The sequence below is a fragment of the Mus musculus genome, chromosome 2 (genome assembly GCF_000001635.26).
Source record: "Mus musculus strain C57BL/6J chromosome 2, GRCm38.p6 C57BL/6J".
NCBI classification, from domain to species: domain Eukaryota; kingdom Metazoa; phylum Chordata; class Mammalia; order Rodentia; family Muridae; genus Mus; species Mus musculus.
In genome coordinates this window covers 87,774,924-87,797,226 of record NC_000068.7, presented here as the reverse complement: position 1 = coordinate 87,797,226, position 22,303 = coordinate 87,774,924, and the positions used below count along the sequence as shown (strand labels likewise).

General features: G+C 37.1%; 1 protein-coding gene and 1 pseudogene across 1 annotated transcript; both read right to left on the bottom strand.

Annotated features, from left to right (window-relative positions):
• On the bottom strand, positions 10,452 to 11,197 carry Olfr1142-ps1 (olfactory receptor 1142, pseudogene 1; annotated as a pseudogene).
• On the bottom strand, positions 13,741 to 14,691 carry Olfr152 (olfactory receptor 152). Its single transcript, NM_146646.2, has one exon. The coding sequence runs from the start codon at positions 14,689 to 14,691 to the stop codon at positions 13,741 to 13,743; it is 951 nt and encodes a 316-aa protein (NP_666857.2).
• Positions 14,692 to 22,303: the final 7,612 nt, after the last annotated feature.

The following is a 22,303-nucleotide window of genomic DNA, read 5'->3' as shown; positions in this document are numbered from 1 at the left end:
TTTCAAAGGATGGTCCTTATTAAAAACTCTGTATTGTGTTCGGCAGGGAAATAAACAAACAGCAAGATGTCTTAACTATGACAATATTCAAACCATGAGCTTGGGACGAGGATAAAGTGAAGCAACAAAGTATGGCGCAAGGAAGTGAAGAGTCAGAGATGACTTTGCAAGCCCAGAAAGGAGTACAGACATTACCTTCATGGACTAGAAGACCTTCCATTAGACTGTTCAAATGACTCATAGCAGTTCCCAACACAAACACCCTGGAGCTTAAACCTCTACCATTTTACTTCTAAACTAAGACCATCTAAGGCACTGTAATGTTTTCTAGATCAATGTCTCATTTTTGTGTGAAAATTTGTTTTTCTTTGTTTTTTTCTTTTCCATTATTTATTAGGTATTTAGCTCATTTACATTTCCAATGCTATACCAAAAGTCCCCCATAGACACACACCCCTACTCCCCTACCCACCCACTCCCCCTTTTTGGCCCTGGCGTTCCCCTGTACTGGGGCATATAAAGTTTGCGTGTCCAATGGGGCTCTCTTTCCAGTGATGGCCTACTAGGCCATCTTTTGATACATATGCAGCTAGAGTCAAGAGCTCCGGGGTACTGGTTAGTTCATAATGTTGTTCCACCTATAGGGTTGCAGATCCCTTTAGCTCCTTGGGTACTTTCTCTAGCTCCTCCATTGGGAGCCCTGTGATCCATCCATTAGCTGACTGTGAGCATCCACTTCTGTGTTTGCTAGGCCCCGGCATAGTCTCACAAGAGACAACTACATCTGGGTACTTTCGATAAAATCTTGCTAGTATATGCAATGGTGTCAGCGTTTGGATGCTGCTTATGGGGTGGAGCCCTGGATATGGCAGTCTCTACATGGTCCATCCGTTCATCTCAGCTCCAAACTTTGTCTCTGTAACTCCTTCCAAGGGTGTTTTGTTCCCACTTCTAAGGAGGGGCATAGTGTCCACACTTCAGTCTTCATTTTTCTTGAGTTTCATGTGTTTAGGAAATTGTATCTTACATCTTGGGTATCCTAGGTTTTGGGCTAATATCCACTTATCAGTGAGTACATATTGTGTGAGTTCCTTTGTGAATGTGTTACCTCACTAAGGATGATGCCCTTCAGGTCCATCCATTTGGCTAGGAATTTCATAAATTCATTCTTTTTAATAGCTGAGTAGTACTCCATTGTGTAGATGTACCACATTTTCTGTATCCATTCCTCTGTTGAGGGGCATCTGGGTTCTTTCCAACTCTGGTTATTATAAATAAGGCTGCTATGAACATAGTGGAGCATGTGTCCTTCTTACCAGTTGGGGCATCTTCTGGATATATGCCCAGGAGAGGTATTGTGGGATCCTCCGAAAGTACTATGTCCAATTTTCTGAGGAACCGCCAGACTGATTTCCAGAGTGGTTGTAAAAGCTTGTAATCCCACGAACAATGGAGGAGTGTTCCCCTTTCTCCACATCCACGCCAGCATCTGCTGTCACCTGAGTTTTTGATCTTAGCCATTCTGACTGTTGTGAGGTGGAATCTCAGGGTTGTTTTGATTTGCATTTCCCTGATGATTAAGGATGCTGAACATTTTTTCAGGTGCTTCTCTGCCATTCATTATTCTTCAGGTGAGAATTCTTTTTTCAGTTCTGAGACCCATTTTTAATGGGGTTATGTGATTTTCTGAAGTTCACCTTTTTGAGTTCTTTATATATGTTGGATATTAGTCCCCTATCTGATTTAGGGTAGGTAAAGATCCTTTCCCAATCTGTTGGTGGTCTTTTTGTCTTATTGACGGTGTCTTTTGCCTTGAAGAAACATTGGAGTTTAATTAGGTCCCATTTGACAATTCTCGATCTTACAGCACAAGCCATTGCTGTTCTGTTCAGGAATTTTTCCCCTGTGCCTATATCTTCAAGGATTTTCCCCACTCTCTCCTCTATAAGTTTCAATGTCTCTGGCTTTATGTGAAGTTCCTTGATCCACTTAGATTTGACCTTAGTACAAGGAGATAAGTATGGATCGATTCGCATTCTTCTACATGATAACAACCAGTTGTGCCAGCACCAATTGTTGAAAATGCTGTCTTTCTTCCACTGGATGGTTTTAGCTCCTTTGTCGAAGATCAAGTGACCATAGGTGTGTGGGTTCATTTCTGGGTCGTCAATTCTATTCCATTGGTCTACTTGTCTGTCTCTATACCAGTACCATGCAGTTTTTATCACAATTGCTCTGTAGTAAAGTTTTAGGTCAGGCATGGTGATTCCACCAGAGGTTCTTTTATCCTTGAGAAGAGTTTTTGCTATCCTAGGTTTTTTGTTATTCCAGATGAATTTGCAAATTGCTCCTTCTAATTCGTTGAAGAATTTAGTTGAAATTTTGATGGGGATTGCATTGAATCTGTAGATTGCTTTTGGCAAGATAGACATTTTTACAATGTTGATCCTGCCAATCCATGAGCATGGGAGATCTTTCCATCTTCTGAGATCTTCTTCAATTTCTTTCTTCAGAGACCTGAAATTTTTATCATACAGATCTTTCACTTCCTTAGTTAGAGTCACGCCAAGATATTTTATATTATTTGTGACTATTGAGAAGGGTGTTGTTTCCCTAATTTCTTTCTCAGCCTGTTTATTCTTTGTGTAGAGAAAGGCCATTGACTTGTTTGAGTTAATTTTATATCCAGCTACTTCACCGAAGCTGTTTATCAGGTTTACGAGTTCTCTGGTGAATTTTTAGAGTCACTTATATATACTATCATATCATCTGCAAAAAGTGATATTTTGACTTCCTCTTTTCCAATTTTTATCCACTTGATCTCCTTTTGTTGTCGAATTGCTCTGGCTAATTCTTCAAGTACTATGTTGAAAAGGTAGGGAGAAAGTGGGCAGCCTTGTCTAGTCCCTGATTTTAGTGGGATTGCTTCCAGCTTCTCTCCATTTACTTTGATGTTGGCTACTGGTTTGCTGTAGATTGCTTTTATCATGTTTAGGTATGGGACTTGAATTCCTGATCTTTCCAGAACTTTTATCATGAATGGGTGTTGGATCTTGTCAAATGCTTTTTCTGCATCTAACGAGATGATCATGTGGTTTTTGTCGTTGAGTTTGTTTATATAATGGATTACATAGATGGATTTTCATATATTAAACCATCCCTGCATCCTGGAATAAAACCTACTTGGTCAGGTTGGATGATTGCTTTAATGTGTTCTTGGATTCGGTTAGCGAGAATTTTATTAAGGATTTTTGCATTGATATTCATAAGAGAAATTGGTCTGAAGTTCTCTGTCTTTGTTGGATCTTTCTGTGGTTTAGGTATCAGAGTAATAGTGGCTTCATAAAATGAGTTGGTAGAGGACCTTCTACTTCTATCCTGTGAAAAAGTTTGTGCAGAACTGGAATTAGATCTTCTTTGAAACTCTGATAGAACTCTGCACTAAACCTGTCTGGTCCTGGGCTTTTTTTTGGCTGGGAGACTATTAATAACTGCTTCTATTTCTTTAGGGGATATGGGACTGTTTAGAAGGTCAACTTGATCCTGATTCAACTTTGATACCTGGTATCTGTCCAGAAATTTGTCCATTTCGTCCAGGTTTTCCAGTTTTGTTGAGTATAGCCTTTTGTAGAAGGATCTGATGGTGTTTTGGATTTCTTCAGGATCTGTTGTTATGTCTCCCTTTTCGTTTCTGATTTTGTTAATTAGGATTTTGTCCCTGTGCCCTCTAGTGAGTCTAGCTAAGGGTTTATTTATCTTGTTGATTTTCTCAAAGAACCAACTCCTCGTTTGGTTAATTCTTTGAATAGTTCTTCTTGTTTCCACTTGGTTGATTTCACCCCTGAGTTTGATTATTTCCTGCCCTTTACTCCTCTTGGGTGAATTTGCTTCCTTTTTTCTAGAGCTTTTAGATGTGTTGTCAAGCTGCTAGTATGTGCTCTTTCCCGTTTCTTTTTGGAGGTACTCAGAGCTATGAGTTTCCCTCTTAGAAATGCTTTAATTGCATCCCAAAGGTTTGGGTACGTTGTGGCTTCATTTTCATTAAACTCTAAAAAGTCTTTAATTTCTTTCTTTATTCCTTCCTTGACCAAGGTATCATTGAGAAGAGTGTTGTTCAGTTTCCACGTGAATGTTGGCTTTCCATTATTTATGTTGTTATTGAAGATCAGTCTTAGGCCATGGTGGTCTGATAGGATACATGGGACAATTTCAATATTTTTGTATCTCTTGAGGACTGTTTTGTGACCAATTATATGGTCAATTTTGGAGAAGGTCCCGTGAGGTGCTGAGAAGAAGGTATATCCTTTTGTTTTAGGATAAAATGTTCTGTAGATATCTGTCAGGTCCATTTGTTTCATAACTTCTGTTAGTTTCACTGTGTCCCTGTTTAGTTTCTGTTTCCACGATCTGTCCATTGATGAAAGTGGTATGTTGAAGTCTCCCACTATTATTGTGTGAGGTGCAATGTGTGCTTTGAGCTTTACTAAAGTGTCTTTAATGAATCTGGCTGCCCTTGCATTTGGAGTGTAGATATTCAGAATTGAGAGTTCCTCTTGGAGGATTTTACCTTTGATGAGTATGAAGTGTCCCTCCTTATCTTTTTTATAACTTTGGGTTGGAAGTCGATTTTATCCGATATTAGAATGGCTACTCCAGCCTGTTTCTTCAGATCATTTGCTTGGAAAATTGTTTTCCAGCCTTTCACTCTGAGGTAGTGTCTGTCTTTTTCCCTGAGATGGGTTTCCTGTAAGCAGCAGAATGTTGGGTCCTGTTTGCGTAGCCAGTCTGTTAGTCTATGTCTTTTTATTGGGGAATTGAGTCCATTGATATTAAGAGATATTAAGGAAAAGAAATTGTTGCTTCCTATTTTTTTTGTTGATAGAGTTTGCATTCTGTTCTTGTGGCTGTCTTCTTTTTGGTTTGTTGAGGGATTACTTTCTTGTTTGTTCTAGGGTGTGATTTCCGTCCTTGTATTGTTTCTTTTCTGTTATTATCCTTTGAAGGGCTGGATTCGTGGAAAGATATTGTGTGAATTTGGTTTTGTCGTGGAATACTTTGGTTTCTCCATCTATGGTAATTGAGAGTTTGGCCCGGTATAGTAGCCTGGGCTGGTATTTGTGTTCTCTTAGTGTCTGTATAACATCTGTCCAGGCTCTTCTGGCTTTCATAGTCTCTGGTGAAAAGTCTGGTGTAATTCTGATAGGCCTTCCTTTATATGTTACTTGACCTTTCTCCCTTACTGCTTTTAATATTCTATCTTTATTTAGTGCATTTGTTGTTCTGATTATTATGTGTCGGGAGGAATTTCTTTTCTGGTCCAGTCTATTTGTTGTTCTGTAGGCTTCTTGTATGATCATGGGCATCTCTTTCTTTATGTTTGGGAAGTTTTCTTCAATTATTTTGTTGAAGATATTAGCTGGCCCTTTAAGTTGAAAATCTTCATTCTCATCAATTCCTATTATCCGTAGGTTTGGTCTTCTCATTGTGTCCTGGATTTCCTGGATGTTTTGAGTTAGGATCCTTTTGCATTTTGTATTTTCTTTGACTGTTGTGTTGATGTTCTCTATGGAATCTTCTGCACCTGAGATTCTCTCTTTCATTTCTTGTATTCTGTTGCTGATGCTTGCATCTATGGTTCCAGATCTCTTACCTGGGGTTTCTATCTCCAGCGTTGCCTCGCTTTGGGTTTTCTTTATTGTGTCTACTTCCCTTTTTAGTTCTAGTATGGTTTTGTTCATTTCCATCACCTGTTTGGATGTGTTTTCCTGTTTTTCTTTAAGGACTTCTACCTGTTTGGTTGTGTTTTCCTGCTTTTCTTTAAGGGCCTGTAACTCTTTAGCAGTGCTCTCCTGTAATTCTTTAAGTGACTTATGAAAGTCCTTCTTGATGTCCTCTATCATCCTCATGAGAAATGTTTTTAAATCTGGGTCTAGATTTTTGGTTGTGTTGGGGTGCCCAGGACTAGGTGGGGTGGAAGTGCTGCGTTCTGATGATGGTGAGTGGTCTTGATTTCTGTTAGTAGGATTCTTACGTTTGCCTTTCGCCATCTGGTAATCTCTGAAGCTAGCTGTTATAGTTGTCTCTGTTAAGAGCTTGTTCTTCATGTGACTCTGTTAGCCTCTATAAGCAGACCTGGGAGGGTAGCTCTCTCCTTAGTTTGAGTGGGCAGAGTATTCTCTGCAGGCAAGCTCTCTTCTTGCAGGGAAGGTACCCAGATATCTCGTGTTCGAACTGGACTCTTGGCAGGAGTTGTGTTCCACTCACTAGAGGTCTTAGGATTCCGTGTGGAATCCTGTGTGGGACCTTGCAGGTGTTGGGCGAGTCTCTGCTGGCAAGGTACCTCGGGGCTCGAGTGGAGCGGAAGGGGCTTGTGCCCCAGGTCAGGCCCGGGTAGTCCGCTTCCCTATTTACTGCAGTCTCAGGTTCCGCGAGATTGGATTGGGGCAGGGGCTGTGTTCCACTCACCAGAGGTCTTAGGATCCCGTGGGGAATCCTGTGTGGTCCCTTGCGGGTGTTGAGCACCTCTGCTGGCAAGGTACCTCGGGCCAAATTTCTTTTTCAATTCTTTCACTTTTACTAATTTTTGTAAGGTTTGATCAGTATGGTATAAAATAGATCTTTCTTATATGCCACTTATGTAAAGAATGCCATTTTTTGCCTTTGGTTTCCTTCTGGATTTTGCCATATTTACATCATATTGATAATAATTTAATTTGATCACATACACAGACTCTGATTTTATATTTTTGTATGTGTACAATGTATTTTTGTGTGTGTCTGTGTGTGTGTGTGTGTCTGTGTGTATGTCTCTGTGTGTGTCTGTGTGGGTGTCTGTGTATGTGTCTGTGTGTATGTCTCTGTGTGTGTCTGTGTATGTCTGTGTGGGTGTCTGTGTGTGTGTCTGTGTGTATGTCTCTGTGTGTGTCTCTGTGGGTGTCTGTTTGTGTGTCTGTGTGTATGTCTCTGTGTGTGTCTGTGTGTGTCTGTGTGTGTCTGTGTGGGTGTCTGTGTGTGTGTTACTAAGTATGTGGTGCATGTGCAGGTGCAGGTTGATTTTTAAAGAGGCCAAAATTTGTCAAAACTATTTCAAAGCTTTTCCATCTGATCTTTTGTGTCAAGGGCTCTCAGTTGAACTTTCTGTAGTTATATTAATGTCACCCATGTATAATTTATTTTAACTATTTAACTATATTTATTTGTGGAAATGTCTGTTTCCTTTCACAATATTGCTTATAACGAATTTAAATTCTTTAGAAAATGGTTACTCATCAGATGTGATAGAAAAATGCTTCTAAGCACAAGGATCTCTGTGACCCAGGATAAAAAACACCAACAAAGCATCCATCTGCTAGAAACCAAGATACTTCAGAAAATAGCTTTCAGAAGTATATACAGAGGGCTGTCAAACAATCACAAGACATGGATAATAAAAACATGATATTAAGTTCCATTCTCCTAAAAGAATAGACATGTTGCATTTCATACTTTCACAGATATGTAAGCAGAAAAACAAAATTCAAAATACAACATATAAGAACAGAGCGAGAGAGATTTACTTCTCGGTAATTAATGAACATGTTCTACTAAAAAGGATATACTGTTAGACATAAAGGACATTTACCTCATGATTATTCTAGGAGATGTAAGTTCCACATTAGTTCTACATATTGATCATCAATATCTATTATATATGAATTATACATTTAATAACTCTAATACATTATTTAAATTGTATAATATTATTGATAACAAGTCTATATTATGAACACCCAGGGGGCAAAGAGAGTAGTATTAGGAAGGAAGCTGATACATGCTTCAATCTAGCAAAATAATAAAAAACTAAGAATTAATAGCTATAAGAGAGAGTTTCTTTCTTAGAGAAGATATTAGAAATGAATTATCATGAATGAAAATATGTCTTCACTAGAAACCAGACTAAGAAGAGACCATGACTCCAAACCCTAAATTTTCATGACATCCACTGCAATCCTATTTAAAAACAGAATATCTATTGTGTATATTTTTGAGGTTTGAAGAATTATTGAATACAGCAATGCTTCACTTATCAATCTTCTGTTTTCATCCTATGTTGTTTGTGAAACTCTTTTCTGCTTAGTTCAGAGTGCTGTAGTCTACCTCATCATTGTGCAATATTTACACTCATAACTCATAAAAATAATGCTGTGATTCAAAAAAGTGGGTATCATGATTTTTGCTACAACTTTAAACAGATTTAAAGCATTTTCTTTCATTATTTTATAGTATAAAGGAAAGCCGGGTGACTGAGAGTAGGTTCATTTCTGGCAAGTTCATTACATGCTTACAGGCTTAAGTCTTATTATTTTCTGGTCTTCTGTTTAAATGAATCTGCATTTGCTGTTTTACTGAGGTAGATAATGCATCAGTGAGTCTTATTGCTCATTCATGTAGTTGCATGAACACAATTTTTAGAACATAGATTTATGTTTTATTGAGTTCAAAATGTCATGTCAAATATACAATTCAGTTGCCTTTAACATGAATTAATAAGTCCATTCTTGAGCAAATAATTTTCATATCTTTAGCTTAACATGTTATCATGAACAAATATATTATACATTAAGAATCATAATTAACAATGTCAGTATTGAAGCTCATTATGAGTTTTTGGTTTGCTCAATTTATCTCTTGCTTACATTAGATTATAGCACTTGTGATCATAGACAAAAGATAACTTAACATGAAAGAAAAATACAGAACACAGAGAAGTATAGGGTAGCTTCACTCTGCCAGAGAATCCTCTTTTCACTGCTTCTGTTACACTAGGATTTCTGGAATGTGTGCATAATTTGGCTTATGAAAATGTTTCAAGAAGAGACTACAAAAAAACTTTAAAAATGAGAAGAGTAAAACCTCAGTAATTCTCAGGGTTGTTTTGATTTGCATTTCCCTGATGAATAAGGATGCTGAACATTTTTTCAGGTGCTTCTCAGCCATTCGGTATTCCTCAGGTGAGAATTCTTTGTTTAGCTCTGAGCCCCATTTTTAATGGGATTATTTGATTTTCTGGAGTCCACCTTCTTGAGTTCCTTATATATATATATTGGATATTAGTCCCCTATCTGATTTAAGATAGGTAAAGATCCTTTCTCAATCTGTTGGTGGCTTTTTTATCTTATTGACGGTGTCTTTTGCCTTACAGAAGCTTTGCAATTCCAGGTAAATGCAAATCAAAACAACCCTGAGATTCCACCTCACACCAGTCAGAATGGCTAAGATCAAAAATTCAGATGACAGCAGATGCTGGCAAGAATGTGGAGAAAGAGGAACACTCCTCCATTGTTGGTGGGATTGCAAGCTTGTACAACCACTCTGGAAATCAGTCTGGCAGTTCCTCAGAAAATTGGACATAGTACTACAGGAGGATCCCGCAATACCTCTCCTGGGCATATATCCAGAAGATGCCCCAACTGGGAAGAAGGGCACATGCTCCACTATGTTCATAGCAGCCTTATTTATAATAGCCAGAAGTTGGAAAGAACCCAGATGTCCCTCAACAGAAGAATGGATACAGAAAATGTAGTACATCTACACAACGGAGTACTACTCAGCTATTTAAAAAAATGAATTTATGAAATTCCTAGCCAAATGGATGGACCTGGAGGGCAATATCCTGAGTGAGGTAACCCAATCACAAAAGAACTCATATGATATGTACTCACTGATAAGTGGATATTAGCCCAGAAACTTAGAATGCCCAAGATATAAGATACAATTTGCTAAACACATGAAATTCAAGAAGAACAAAGACCAAAGTGTGGACACTTTGTCCCTTCTTAGAATTGGGAACAAAACACCCATGGAAGGAGTTACAGAGACAATGTTTGGAGCTGTGATGAAAGCATGGACCATGTAGAGACTGCCATATCCAGGGATCCATCCCATAATCAGCTTCCAAATGCTGATACTATTGCACACACTAGCAAGATTTTGCTAAAAGGACCCAGATAGACCTCTCTCTTGTGAGACTATGCCGGGGCCTAGCAAACACAGAAGTGGATGCTCACAGTCTGCTATTGGATGGATCACAGGGCCCCCAATGGAGGAGCTAGAGAAAGTACCCAAGGAGCTAAAGGGATCTGCAACCCTATAGGTGGAACAACATTATGAACTAACCAGTACCCCTGAGCTCTTGACTCTAGCTGCATATTTATCAAAAGATGGCCTAGTCAGTCATCACTGGAAAGAGAGGCCCATTGGACTTCATATGGGACAAACTTTATATGGCCCAATACGGGGGAATGCCAGGGCCAAAAAGTGGGTGTGGGTGGGTAGGGGAGTGGGGGGGGAGGGTATGGGGGACTTTTGGGATAGCATTGAAAATTTAAATGAGAAAAATACCTAATAAAAATATTAAAAAGTGTAACTGATAATTACCAATAAAGAAAAATGAAAGAAAAAAGAAATTTGATATAATAGATGAAGATTAAAGTTATTTGAAAATTGGCAAATGCAATCAAGCATAAGGTACAGACATAAATATTTGAACCTCCACTCAGAAAAGTGCATTTCCAGGACAGATTAAATGGTGTAACAGTAACAGATAAGGATACTTGCAAGGGTGCTCAGCACAAATAAATCATAAATATTGAATACTGTGTATCTGAGCAGGAGAGAAGGTAAAGTACACATAAATTACAGAAGAAATGGTTGATCTCATTGGACTCAGAGATACATAAGTGGAAAGCCAAGGGAAAATGTTTCAAAGCATCTAATGTTCTCACCAGGTAAATATCAGCAGTGAGGTACCCACACTGTTGGGCCTGTGTGGTATGTAGAGCAAGAGTGGCTGATGGCCTGGTATCTAACAAGGACATCGCTGCCAGTACTATATACTCAATCTGCAAAGGTGCAGGAAGTGAAGAACTACAGAGCACAGCCCCTTAAGCAAATTTATTTGTTCTAGCCAAATATACCTACTGACACTTTGAGAACAATTGCAATGAAATAGTAGAAATCAGAGAAAGAGAGATGGCTCAAGTAAAAGTACTTGGATGTGTGGAGCTGGGGATCCATTCTCATTAAAATGATCATGCCAACCGTCTGCAGAAGATTAATCAGATAGATGACTAGAAACATGACAAAGTATCCCTTTCATCTCAGGGTTATTGGCAACTCCTGCAAAAATGAATTCATTCAAGGAAAATTTCCTATGTCCACTCTTTCTTCCAGTCTATAATATAAAAGAATTAATCATTCATTTTAACTGCTGAATGGAAACATCATATTTATCAGGTAGAACACCTTTTATTTCTCACATGCATTATAGGTTGTGGAAATAATATGGACACTATTTCATAATGCATTTATGCTGCACACATTATATGTGACACAATAGGCCAACAATGTTCACTTAGTGCTTACATCTTATAAGTCCATACATGCAAGCTTAAAATTAAAATGAGTGGGGCTTTCTTATGTACAAGATTAGAATAAAATCCTTAAAATGCTGTTCTGCAGGCACTGTGACATTTTGTAAGGCTCACAATTCTGTTTAAAAAATTACTTTTATTCATTGGATTTAGTAATATTTTAAATTGAACAAGTGGTGAAAACATCAATGGACAACCTATTTCTAAAGATTCAATATTAAAAATGCCTTTGTTTACCCTGTTTCTGAAAATGTAGTGATGTAGGAACCCACCTGAGCAGAGTAGCTCTTGGGTACCTGAACACTGTGACGGTGGTAGTTTATTATGCTGTGTCATTTGCAACAGAAGGTTGTGAAATCCTTTCCCTTAGGCTTTGGTATCACTAGTTTCTTTTTCTGTATTATTAGTCTCTGTAAATACATCATCATCTTTAGCAAAGTTATAGCTTGAAGTCGTTATTATTTATATTAATGATTCTATCTCCGTAAGTACAATTTCAGTGTGTGTGTGTGTGTGTGTGTGTGTGTGTGTGTGTATGCGTGTAATACGATGTAATATATGAGAAATCCGCACTCTTCTCCAAAGTAGAAATCCAATAGGTCAAACATTAAATGCCTTCAATTAATCACCCACAACACCTCTTTTCTTGTACATTTTGTTTTCAGTATTAAAATATTTGCTTTGTTATCTCATTTAGAAGTACCACTATTCTTTTTAAAACATATTTATTAATAACAGTAATTCTCTAGAGTTTTTCCCCAACCCCATTTATTTCATAATAACTGCAAAGCATTTCTAACCCTGTTATAACCCAATCTATCTCTTGAATAACTCACACAGAGACCTGGTATTTTTATCAACAAGCTGCAAATCTAAACTGGCCAGATTCTGAACTTTTCTAACCCTGTAAGGCTGTTCACTCCACCCAGTTTCTCCACATCTTGTGGTCCTTCCTCTCCTCTCTCTCTATAGTCTCCCTAGGACACCCTCACCCTCATTCGAATCTGCAATCCCATCCTACTCTCTTGTGCCCAGATAATTGGCTGATCAACTCCGTATTGACTAATCAAGAAGTGATGGAGAGGAATATTTACAAAACAATAAGAAAGGTGATTCTTCATCAATATTACAATACCAAAGTCTGGTCTGTCATCAGCTCTCTGCTAGTATAGAAATCAGCATTTGAGTAATACAAAGACAGCATTCAACCAGAACACAATGGGATTATCCAAACATTTATTTATTTTTATTTTATGTGTACAAGCATGTTTTTTCCACATGATTTTCTGTTGCCAACAGAAGCCAGAAAAGGACATTGGATCTCCCACAACCAAAGTTGCAGGAGGTTGTCTGTTGCCATGTGGGTGCTAGAAACCATGAGTTCCTCTGCAGGAGGGGCAAAGTCCATCTCTCCAGCCCTCAAAATTGTTGCCCATTAAAATGAACAGTTTTAAAATCCCTATGCTTTTTAGAATGTCCATACGGCAATATAGAACTGTGACCACAACCTTATTCCAGAACATTATTTTTATCATCCTATTGTGATCATGATTTTAGTGAGCACATCTAATTCCACTTCATCTTTTATAATTAATGCATTGGCTGAACTTGCCGGGTTTTGAAATAAAATGTCAACGAAAAGGGGCTTTTTTTCCGACTCTTAACTTACTTGAAAATCACTCAGCTTTTTGCTGGATTATGATTATAACTAGGGCTCTCACTGAACACATTATCTTTGTTGTGCAGATAATCATTCTTTCAACAACTAATCTATCAAAAATGTTCGTCAAAATGGTTAGAAAAATTTCACAGATCCTTATATCCATTTATTAAGATGATATCATTTTAACTTTTTATACCTATAATTTTTCACCAGTAACCTGAACTTTTTAAAATTTTTTCATTAAACTAATACAATTTATTTTAAAATGTCCAACTTAGTATTAACATTTTTTAAGTCATGAGAAGAATTTGTAATAGTTAAATGCCTCTTGACTATACATACACCTGCCTCTCTGCCTCTGCCTCTCTGCCTCTGCCTCTGCCTCTGCCTCTGCCTCTGCCTCTGCCTCTGCCTCTGCCTCTGCCTCTGCCTCTGCCTCTACCCCTGCCTCCTGAACCTTTAAATTACTGTGATGTACCATATCACACATAGATACCCTTTTAATACCTTAAAGTGTACCATGAGTTGGGATTATGAAATGCATTTGACTATGTTATTGGACAAATGTTTGAATGGTTGTATCAGTTGAATATTTATATTTCTGTTGCTCGTGTTCTCACATAGGTATCTGTAGCTGGAATGAGATGAATCTTGAAGGGTTTTTGGTCATGGGGATTGTATTTTAGACCTTAGAGCTTTCTTGGCAGCATCTTTTACGTCTTTATTTCTCAAACTGTAAATCAATGGGTTTAGCACTGGGATGATAATAGTGTAGAACACTGAGATTATTTTATCAGTGTTGGGGGAGTAGAGGGAGCTGGGACGAGAATAAATGAAGAGAAGTGTGCCCTGATAGATGGCCACGGAGGTCAGGTGAGAGGCACACGTGGAGAAGGTTTTCTTTCTCCCACTTGTAGAGCGAATCTTCAAGACTGAGAGAAGGATGAAAAAGTAGGAGATGATGATGATGAAGAAGCAGATAATCTCCACAGAACTCCCATAAGTGGAAAGTAGCCACTCGTTAATGGATGTGTCCGTACAGGAAAGCTTCAGCAGAGGAGGGAGGTCACAGAAGAAATGATTAATGATATTTTTGTCACAATATTTCAGAATAAAGGCAAAAGATGTGTGAACCAAAGAACTCATGTTGCCACCAACATATGACAGCACAATTAACCATATGCAGAGGCTCCTGGACATTGCAACTGTGTACAACAAAGGATTGCAGATGGCAACATAGCGATCATAGGCCATAGCAGCCAAGATAAAGGATTCAGTGTCTGCAAATGTGCAGAAGAAATAAAACTGCAGTGCACAGCCGAGGTAAGAGATAGATTTCTTTGCTGAGAGGAAATTGACAAGCATGTTGGGAACAATGACTGAGGAATAACAAAGGTCTACAAAGGAGAGGTTGCTGAGGAAAAAGTACATAGGAGTTTGAAGGTGCGGGTCCATCCTAATTAACAACATCAAGCCAATATTCCCTATCAAAATCATGCCATATAACGTCAGAAACACAAGGAACAAGATGATTTGGAGTTCAGGCCGTGTTGGAAATCCTAACAGGATAAATTCGGTGACCAAGGTGTAGTTTCCACTTGTAAATTCCATGATCATGTAGTTTTTACCTTTTTGAGAAATCAAAGTCTTAAAAATAAGGTACAGGTGGAAAGAGTGAGCTAATACAAAATAAGGTCATTAATGATTTTAAACAGGCTAGTAAAGAAACAATATTTGTGAGATATATTTCAGATTTTTGTGGATGCCAAGAGCTAAAGATGGCCTTGTATATTTGATTCATGTCTCTTTCTGACATTGGATCGTTGGCATTTTTTGTACTATGTTTAAACAATGCATGATTTGCTTGCATTTTGTTCATAAATTTATAGTATCTTGATAAGAATGAAGAAATCATTGGTTGGAAACACTGACTATGTTAAAAGAAAAAGTGTATGAATTTAAATTGATACCTTAAGGTTTTTTTTCCAAGAAGAATTTTAGAAAAGTTTAATTCCCTTTCTTTTTTTTTTTCTCCAAATCACAAGATTTCAAAGCTAAATTTATGATGTACTGGCTGATGTCTTTTGTCAAGTTGACACAAGTAGCCTCAATAGAGAGTAGAAGGAATCCTCAAATTAGAAAATTTCTCCATAATATAGGGCTGTGGACAAGACTCTGAAGCAATGACTTCATTAGTGATTTATGTGGAAGGGCCCAACTGATTGTGTATAAGTATATCTCTAAAACCTTTGTCCTGAGTTCTATAAGAAAACTGTCTGAACAAGCCATGAGGGACAAGCCAGTATTTTGTACTCCTCCATGGTCTCTGCACCTGCTCCTGCCTCCATGTGTGTGTCTTTTTTAAGTACATGTCCTCATTTCCTTTAGTGATAAACATTAATGTGGAAGTATAAGCCAAATAAATCCTTCCCAAGATGCTTTGGATGAGATAATTCATTAAAGGAATAGTAATTCTAAGACACATGAGTTATTTTTCATAAATGTGGATGTAGGTGTATAACAAAACACACAATAGGTAACTACTTATATTTACCAACTGAAAAACAGAAGCATTACTAGTGAAATTAAGTCAATTTTTAGGAACCATGATCTGAGTATATTTCAGCAGGAGAAAACTTAGGAAAATTTTCTAAGTGTTTTCCATATATTAAAAAAAAGCTGATTATGTTTGTCAGGTGATAAGCATCATTGGTGACATATGCTTAGTTAAAAGCATTACCCACTAAATGTTAATTAGCTGACTGACAAAATGTTGCAACATTTGATCATAAATTAATTTCTAATGATTTTAAGTTATCTGTCACTCTCACAAATAAATACAAGTAACAAAACACTGGCAATTTTATCATAGCATGAAACAAGTTATTGTATCTGAGAAGTCTGACAAGCAATGTTTTTGTGCTTTGGGGGTATTTAAATGGTAGACAATTATTTATTGAATGATTTCATGTATTTTAATTTTGCAGTAAAGGAAATCTGTACTCAATCTTGAAAATTATTTAGGAAAACGTAAAAGAATTGAGTGAAGTATTCATTGCCTATATTAACACTATCCAAAAGCCTCATAGAAGAAAACATACCACTTTCTAGATATTTATTCACTAGAGTAATGAGTGACAAGTTAGTGTCAATAATTAGGATGATGTCTTTTATATTTAATAATTAAGACATCCCTCACATTATGTGCACACCAGAGATAAGAAGGTTCATTATCAGAGAACAAGCTATCAATGGAGAATGTAAAGTTATACTACATTCAGGATAGTGGAAAGTATTTCTCATCTTCTGTTAGCTTTTAAAGTAGTAAGATATTAACCAAGACATTACCTTTTAGTTAGTGTGAAATGAAATAAAATCTGTTTTGGTTATATTCATGTTATACAACTTTATGAAAGTTAATATACAGTACAATCTATAAAGCAACATTGACACATCTTATGGTACTGTGTTTACTTACAGAATTATTTACGTATTTATATATTTGTCTGTACATCATTCACTTGTCACCTGTCTATAATCTCTTGGTTCCTCCACTTTCTAGATGTCTTCCTCACACATCACTTTTTAGACAGAAAAACATGCAGAAAATAGTATTTTAATTATGATTATTTTTTAGTTTACTTTATTTTTTTAATTATTAAAAATTATTAGATATTTTCTTCATTTACATTTCAAATGCTATCCCAAAAGTCCCCTATACCCTCCCCCTGCCCCACAAACACTAGCTACTAGCTATAGAGGGCTTCTCATGTATAATGTAAAGCTTCAAATATTTTTCTTGTAGCTTATTGATTTGTCACTAAAACAACTTAAGAAAATATGTAAAACTTACAATCATTATCAACTTTATCTTATAGATGAAAAATAAAGAAATAAAAATTTTTGGTTAAAGGGAAAATTGAAACAAAATGGAGATAAAAATAGTGATGACCCCACAATTGTATGTTGTATTATTAGCTTTGCATAAATTACCTTCTTTTCTCTCCTACTTGTCAGGTAGTTGCTTAGAATAACATATAAAGGTGTTAACCTAGGAGCTGACAGCCATGATATAGACAGCAATGTGTTTGTTATTAGTCAAAGATAAGGAGTAGTGGGAGAGAAACAAACATCAGGGTTGCCAAAATTTCCCAGTGAGGTCACATTGAGACGGGCAGAGTAAAGAAAGGTTTTCTCATTTCCTAGAAAAGAATGGCAGCCACTCCTGGGAGCTTGGGATTAAAAAATGCCTCATGGTAATCATAGTAACAGGAAAAAAAGACAGAAGACAGAGAATCTTAAGTCCTCAGAAATCTAAATATAAATGAAATTCAAAAAAAATCATCTCAAACATAAAACAAATAATGTTCAATTATAAAATAAAATATTTCAAAATTTCAGACAGGCAGCATAGGTAATTTCATATCTATAACAAAAATAGAGTATTTACATGAAGATGTTACAGATTATTGTGCAATAATAGGAAAAGTGGGAACAATTTATTTGTGCAAACCAAATAACTTTATCTTTTTCTTCCACTTTAGTCATGATTAAATATTTTTATTTACCTCAGACACACAAAACCTAATTTTTATGTAAGGGATGTCCTTTTAACTCCCAGAAAAATGACTTACCAAGGACAGGACTGTTTTCAAATAGATTAAGTAAATAATTTCACAGAAGAACGAAGGGCTTTTATTACATTCCCATACCTTTGGGGATCAGATAACCGAGATCCCAAATGTATCTTTCCAAGGGATCCTGAGGATCCCAAATGGGATCACTACCACCGGCGTATGTGTTCCTATAAACACATAGGTAATTACTGAAAAGTACTGTCAGTGTTAATTATTTATAGAGGTAATTATCACTCTCAGTAATATTTGGATTGTTTCCTTTTCTTTCTTTCTTTGTTTTCCTTTAAACTGGGAGCTAATTTTAGGGACTCAAGCATGATAGACAAACATGGTTTAACAATGAGCTGTTGTCTCAGGTCCTGAGATTAATTTTAATTGCTTGGAATCTTACAAAGCATATCTTTCCTAAGTAAAAGTGCTTTGTATTTACTAAAATATTTAAGATGTAAATATTTGTAATTAAATCATTTCAAATGTCATAAGGAAATGTAATAGTGTTACTGAGAACATCAATAATCTATGTTCAGAATTGCTATTTTTCCATTGAGGGCATATTCAGAAGCTTTTATGTAAACATTACTAAGAACAGGTAGTTTTGTGAAGAGGGAAGTGACATAAAAACATTTCATAGCAGAGACAGTAAACATGTCAGTTTAATTAGCTGATTTACATTGTCCATAATCATTTCATGAAAGCAATTGCATTTCAATAGTTAGCTAATTGTACTAAAAGACTGCCAGTCTGTCAAGCCTCAGTGTTATGATTTCTCGCATCAAGAATCCTATAGCTCAGAGTCATCCTGCAAATCATAACCATTGATGATCTCTGATATCTGCAGCTCAAATCGGATTTCTTGTCGGTCATCATTTTAAGTACAATTTTTCTGTCTAAATGCATATACTAACCTACTATTGTAACTGACGAAGCAGATTAGTAAGCGTTGTGCATGGCAATTAACTCTACATGTAAATGAACATCTACACGTTTAGCAAACTTTAATACGTACTGAATCATTTAATTCAAATGGTTTGAATATTTCATAATTTACTCTACATATTTTCTGAATACGATATTCGTGTTAAAATTTTATGAATTTAAATTAAAAGTATAAATATTTAGAATCGAATTACTCATACTCTATAGGATAAAAATATTTATCACTTTTGTTAAGTTTCCTATTTATAGAAAACAATGATAACCCAACTCTTGAATAATTGAGTAGCTTATTAGAAATGCAGAGAGATTCAAGTACTTATAGACAATTAGAAAACAAGGACAATTACTGACATCAAATAGATAAGCACTGTGACTGACAACAGGTAAATCTATATGTGAGAAGAAACACACGAATACGCTTTTTCTTCTTTTTAACCTTTATTTGAACTTTATTGGTTTTTTATTTATTTACATTTCAAATGTCCCTCTTCCCAGTTTACCATCCACCAAACCTCCCATCCTGTCCCCCTCCTCCTGCCTCTAGGAGGGTGCTCCCCAACCCACCCACCTACTTCCACCTCAGTGCCCTAGCATTCCCCTACACTGTGTCAACTATCCTTCACAGGGCCAAAGGGCTCCCCTCCCAGTGATGCCATATAAGGCAGTCCTCTACTACATATCCAGCTGTTAGCCATGGGTCACTCCATTTGTAATCTTTGGTTGGTGGTTTAGTCCTTGAGAGCTCTGAGGGAGGGGGGTCTGGTTGGTTGGTTGATATTGTTGTTCATCCTATGGGGTTACAATCCCCTTTAGCACCTTCAGTCCTTGCCCTAACTTATCTAGTGAGGTCCCTGCTCTCAGTCCAATGTGTGGCTGAGTGCATCCGCATCCGTATTGGTCTGGCTCTAGCAGAGCCTGTCAGAGGACAGCTATACCAGACTCCTGTCAGCAAGTGCTTCTTGGCATCAACAGTAGCATCTGGGTTTGGTGTTTGCATATTGGATGGATCCTTAGGTGAGTCAGTCTCTGGATGACTTTTCCTTCAGTCTCTGTTCCACTCTATACCTGCAGTTCCTTTTGACAGTAGGAATTCTGGGTTAAAATTTTTTAGGTGGGTGGGTGGCCCTATTCCTCAAATGGGGCCTGTGCCTATCCACTGGATATAGTCTCTAAAAGTTCCATCCCCCCTTTGTTGTTTCAGCTAATATCCTTCCTCTCTGTTGGGTCCTGGGAATCTCATGAGTCCTTGGCATCTGGTATTTTTCTAGTGGCTACCTCCAGTTTCCCTGTCCCGGACTACTACACACTTCTTTTCAAATGACTCTCTGTACTTCTCCCCCATCTCATTCGATATCTGAACTGGACCCCCTTTATTCCTACCCCTCCTCTCTCCCTCCAAGTTCTTTCACTCCGTCTACATCCAGAGATTATTTTCTTCACCCTTCTGAGTAGTACTGTAGCATTCACACTTTGGGGTGGTCTTCTTTCTTCTTGCATTTCAAATTGATCAATTTCTATCTCCTTGTACAAAGCTCAAGTCCAAGTGGATCAAGGGCCTCCGCATAAAACCAGATACACTGAATATAATAGAAGAGAAAGTGGGAAAGAACCTCAAACACATTGGCACAAGGGAAAATTTTCTAAACAGAGCACCAATGGTTCATGCTCTAAGATCAAAAATGGACAAGTGGGACCTCATAAAATTGAAAAGCTTCTGTAAAGCAAAGGGCCCTGCCAATAGGACAAAACAGGAATCCACAGATTGTGAAAAGATCTTTATATCTGATAAAGGGTATATATTTGATCTACATCTGATAGAGGGTATATATTTGATCCAATTTATACAAAGAACTCAAGAAGTTAGACTCTAGAAACCCAAGTAACCCTATTAAAAACGGAGTCCAGAGCTAAAGAAAGAATTCTCAACTGAGGAATCTCAAATGGCTGAGAAGCACTTAAAGAAATGTTCAACATCTTTAGTCAACAGGGAAATGCAAATCAAAACAACCCTGAGATTCCACCTCACACCAGTCAGAATGGCTAAGATCAAAAACTCTGTTGACAACAGATGCTGGGGAGGATGTGGGAGAAAGAGAATTCCCAGTTAAACCTCTCCTGGGCATATATCCAAAAGATGCTCTAACATTTAACACGAGTACATGCTCCACTATATTCATAACAACCTTATTTTTAATGCATAAGCTTTTAGTTCCAGGGACTTAAAAAGACAAATCCCAAGTACACCACTTTTTGACACTAGATGGAACCAGAGGCCATCTGGCAATCATCTAATCAGTAGGTACTTTGAAGATACTTTGAAGCATTATTTTCAGTAATGATTGAAGAATTTCATAAAATGATTTTGAACTATCCTCTACTCCTTACCCACCCAACTGCCAGATTTCTTCCACCCCTCCCCAAACATGAAATCTAGTTTTTGTTTCACAAATAGACTTGGATTCTCTGGTCTGTAGTTGATCTACTAAGTGTTACACCATGATGAAAAATAAAATGAAACAAAACAAAAACAAACAAACAAACAAACAAGCAGATTCAGTTAATAGTTTTCCTACTGATCTTCTCCTCTCTACACTGGGATTTCGATCTTGATTTTTGAGTTCCTGCAAAGGTGTACATGCTAGCATATTCATTGGGACACATTCATATTTGCAACTGCCCTGTTGTGTATAGAAAAACAAAAACTGTGTTTTGTGGTGTCATTATCCAACAACTCTGGCTCTCACAATGTTTTTCCCTCCTCCTGGCAATGATGTCTGAGTCCTGAGGGAGAGGAGTATGATTTGTGTGTCCCATTAAGATTGAAAACTCTACAAACTTGTATTGTATGCATGTTGACCTGTTAAAGGTTTATGTCTTAATTGCCACCTTCCGTAGGGCAAGCTTCTCTGGTGAGGGTTGAAAGACATTTTAGGTATTAATTCATCAATTATTTATTAGGTGTAATTTTAGCATTGTTTTCATGTAGGAAATAATAAAGTGAGATCTCCACTGACTTATGAACTATACACATATTATGGGGATCTCGTTAAAACTGCCACAGATGGGTTCCAGTCCTTGAAGCAGAACTGAAATACAATCAGAAAGCAAATGGTTACTTCCATAGCATTAAGGTCATAATGGCATGAGTTAGCATATCTTCTCAGGTAAGTCATTGTTGCAGCTCGTATGGTTTTCAGCTGGGTGAGATTCATGATTACATTCCTCCTCTCATATTTTGCACACTTATTGCATTATAAATGCTAGCCAGGAGGATGAGACTTCTCAGTGAATACCAATCTCATTTTGGCATGATCTGTGACAAATATATATATATATATATATATATATATATATATATATATATATATATATATATGCTGTTATTAGAGATGGAAGGTTGTGCAGAGTGGCTAAGAGTATTGACAATAGTCTGTGATGACTGAAGTGTATATAATGCTAGAAGCTAATAACTCCCAAAATGATAACTGATTCCTCATACTTGAGTTTTTATATATTAGAACATAGTGTCTACCTATGGAATTACATCCCTCCTCCATTGTCTGGTAACTCAATTGAAACTCATTTGTATATGTGTATGTGTTAGGATTCATGTTCTGCTCTGTGTATTCAGATTCAGAGTATGTGCCTTAAGATCA

Excerpts from the sequence above, each read along its gene's own strand:
- Olfr152 (NM_146646.2), bottom strand. The coding sequence starts at position 14,691 with ATGATCATGGAATTTACAAGTGGAAACTACACCTTGGTCACCGAATTT.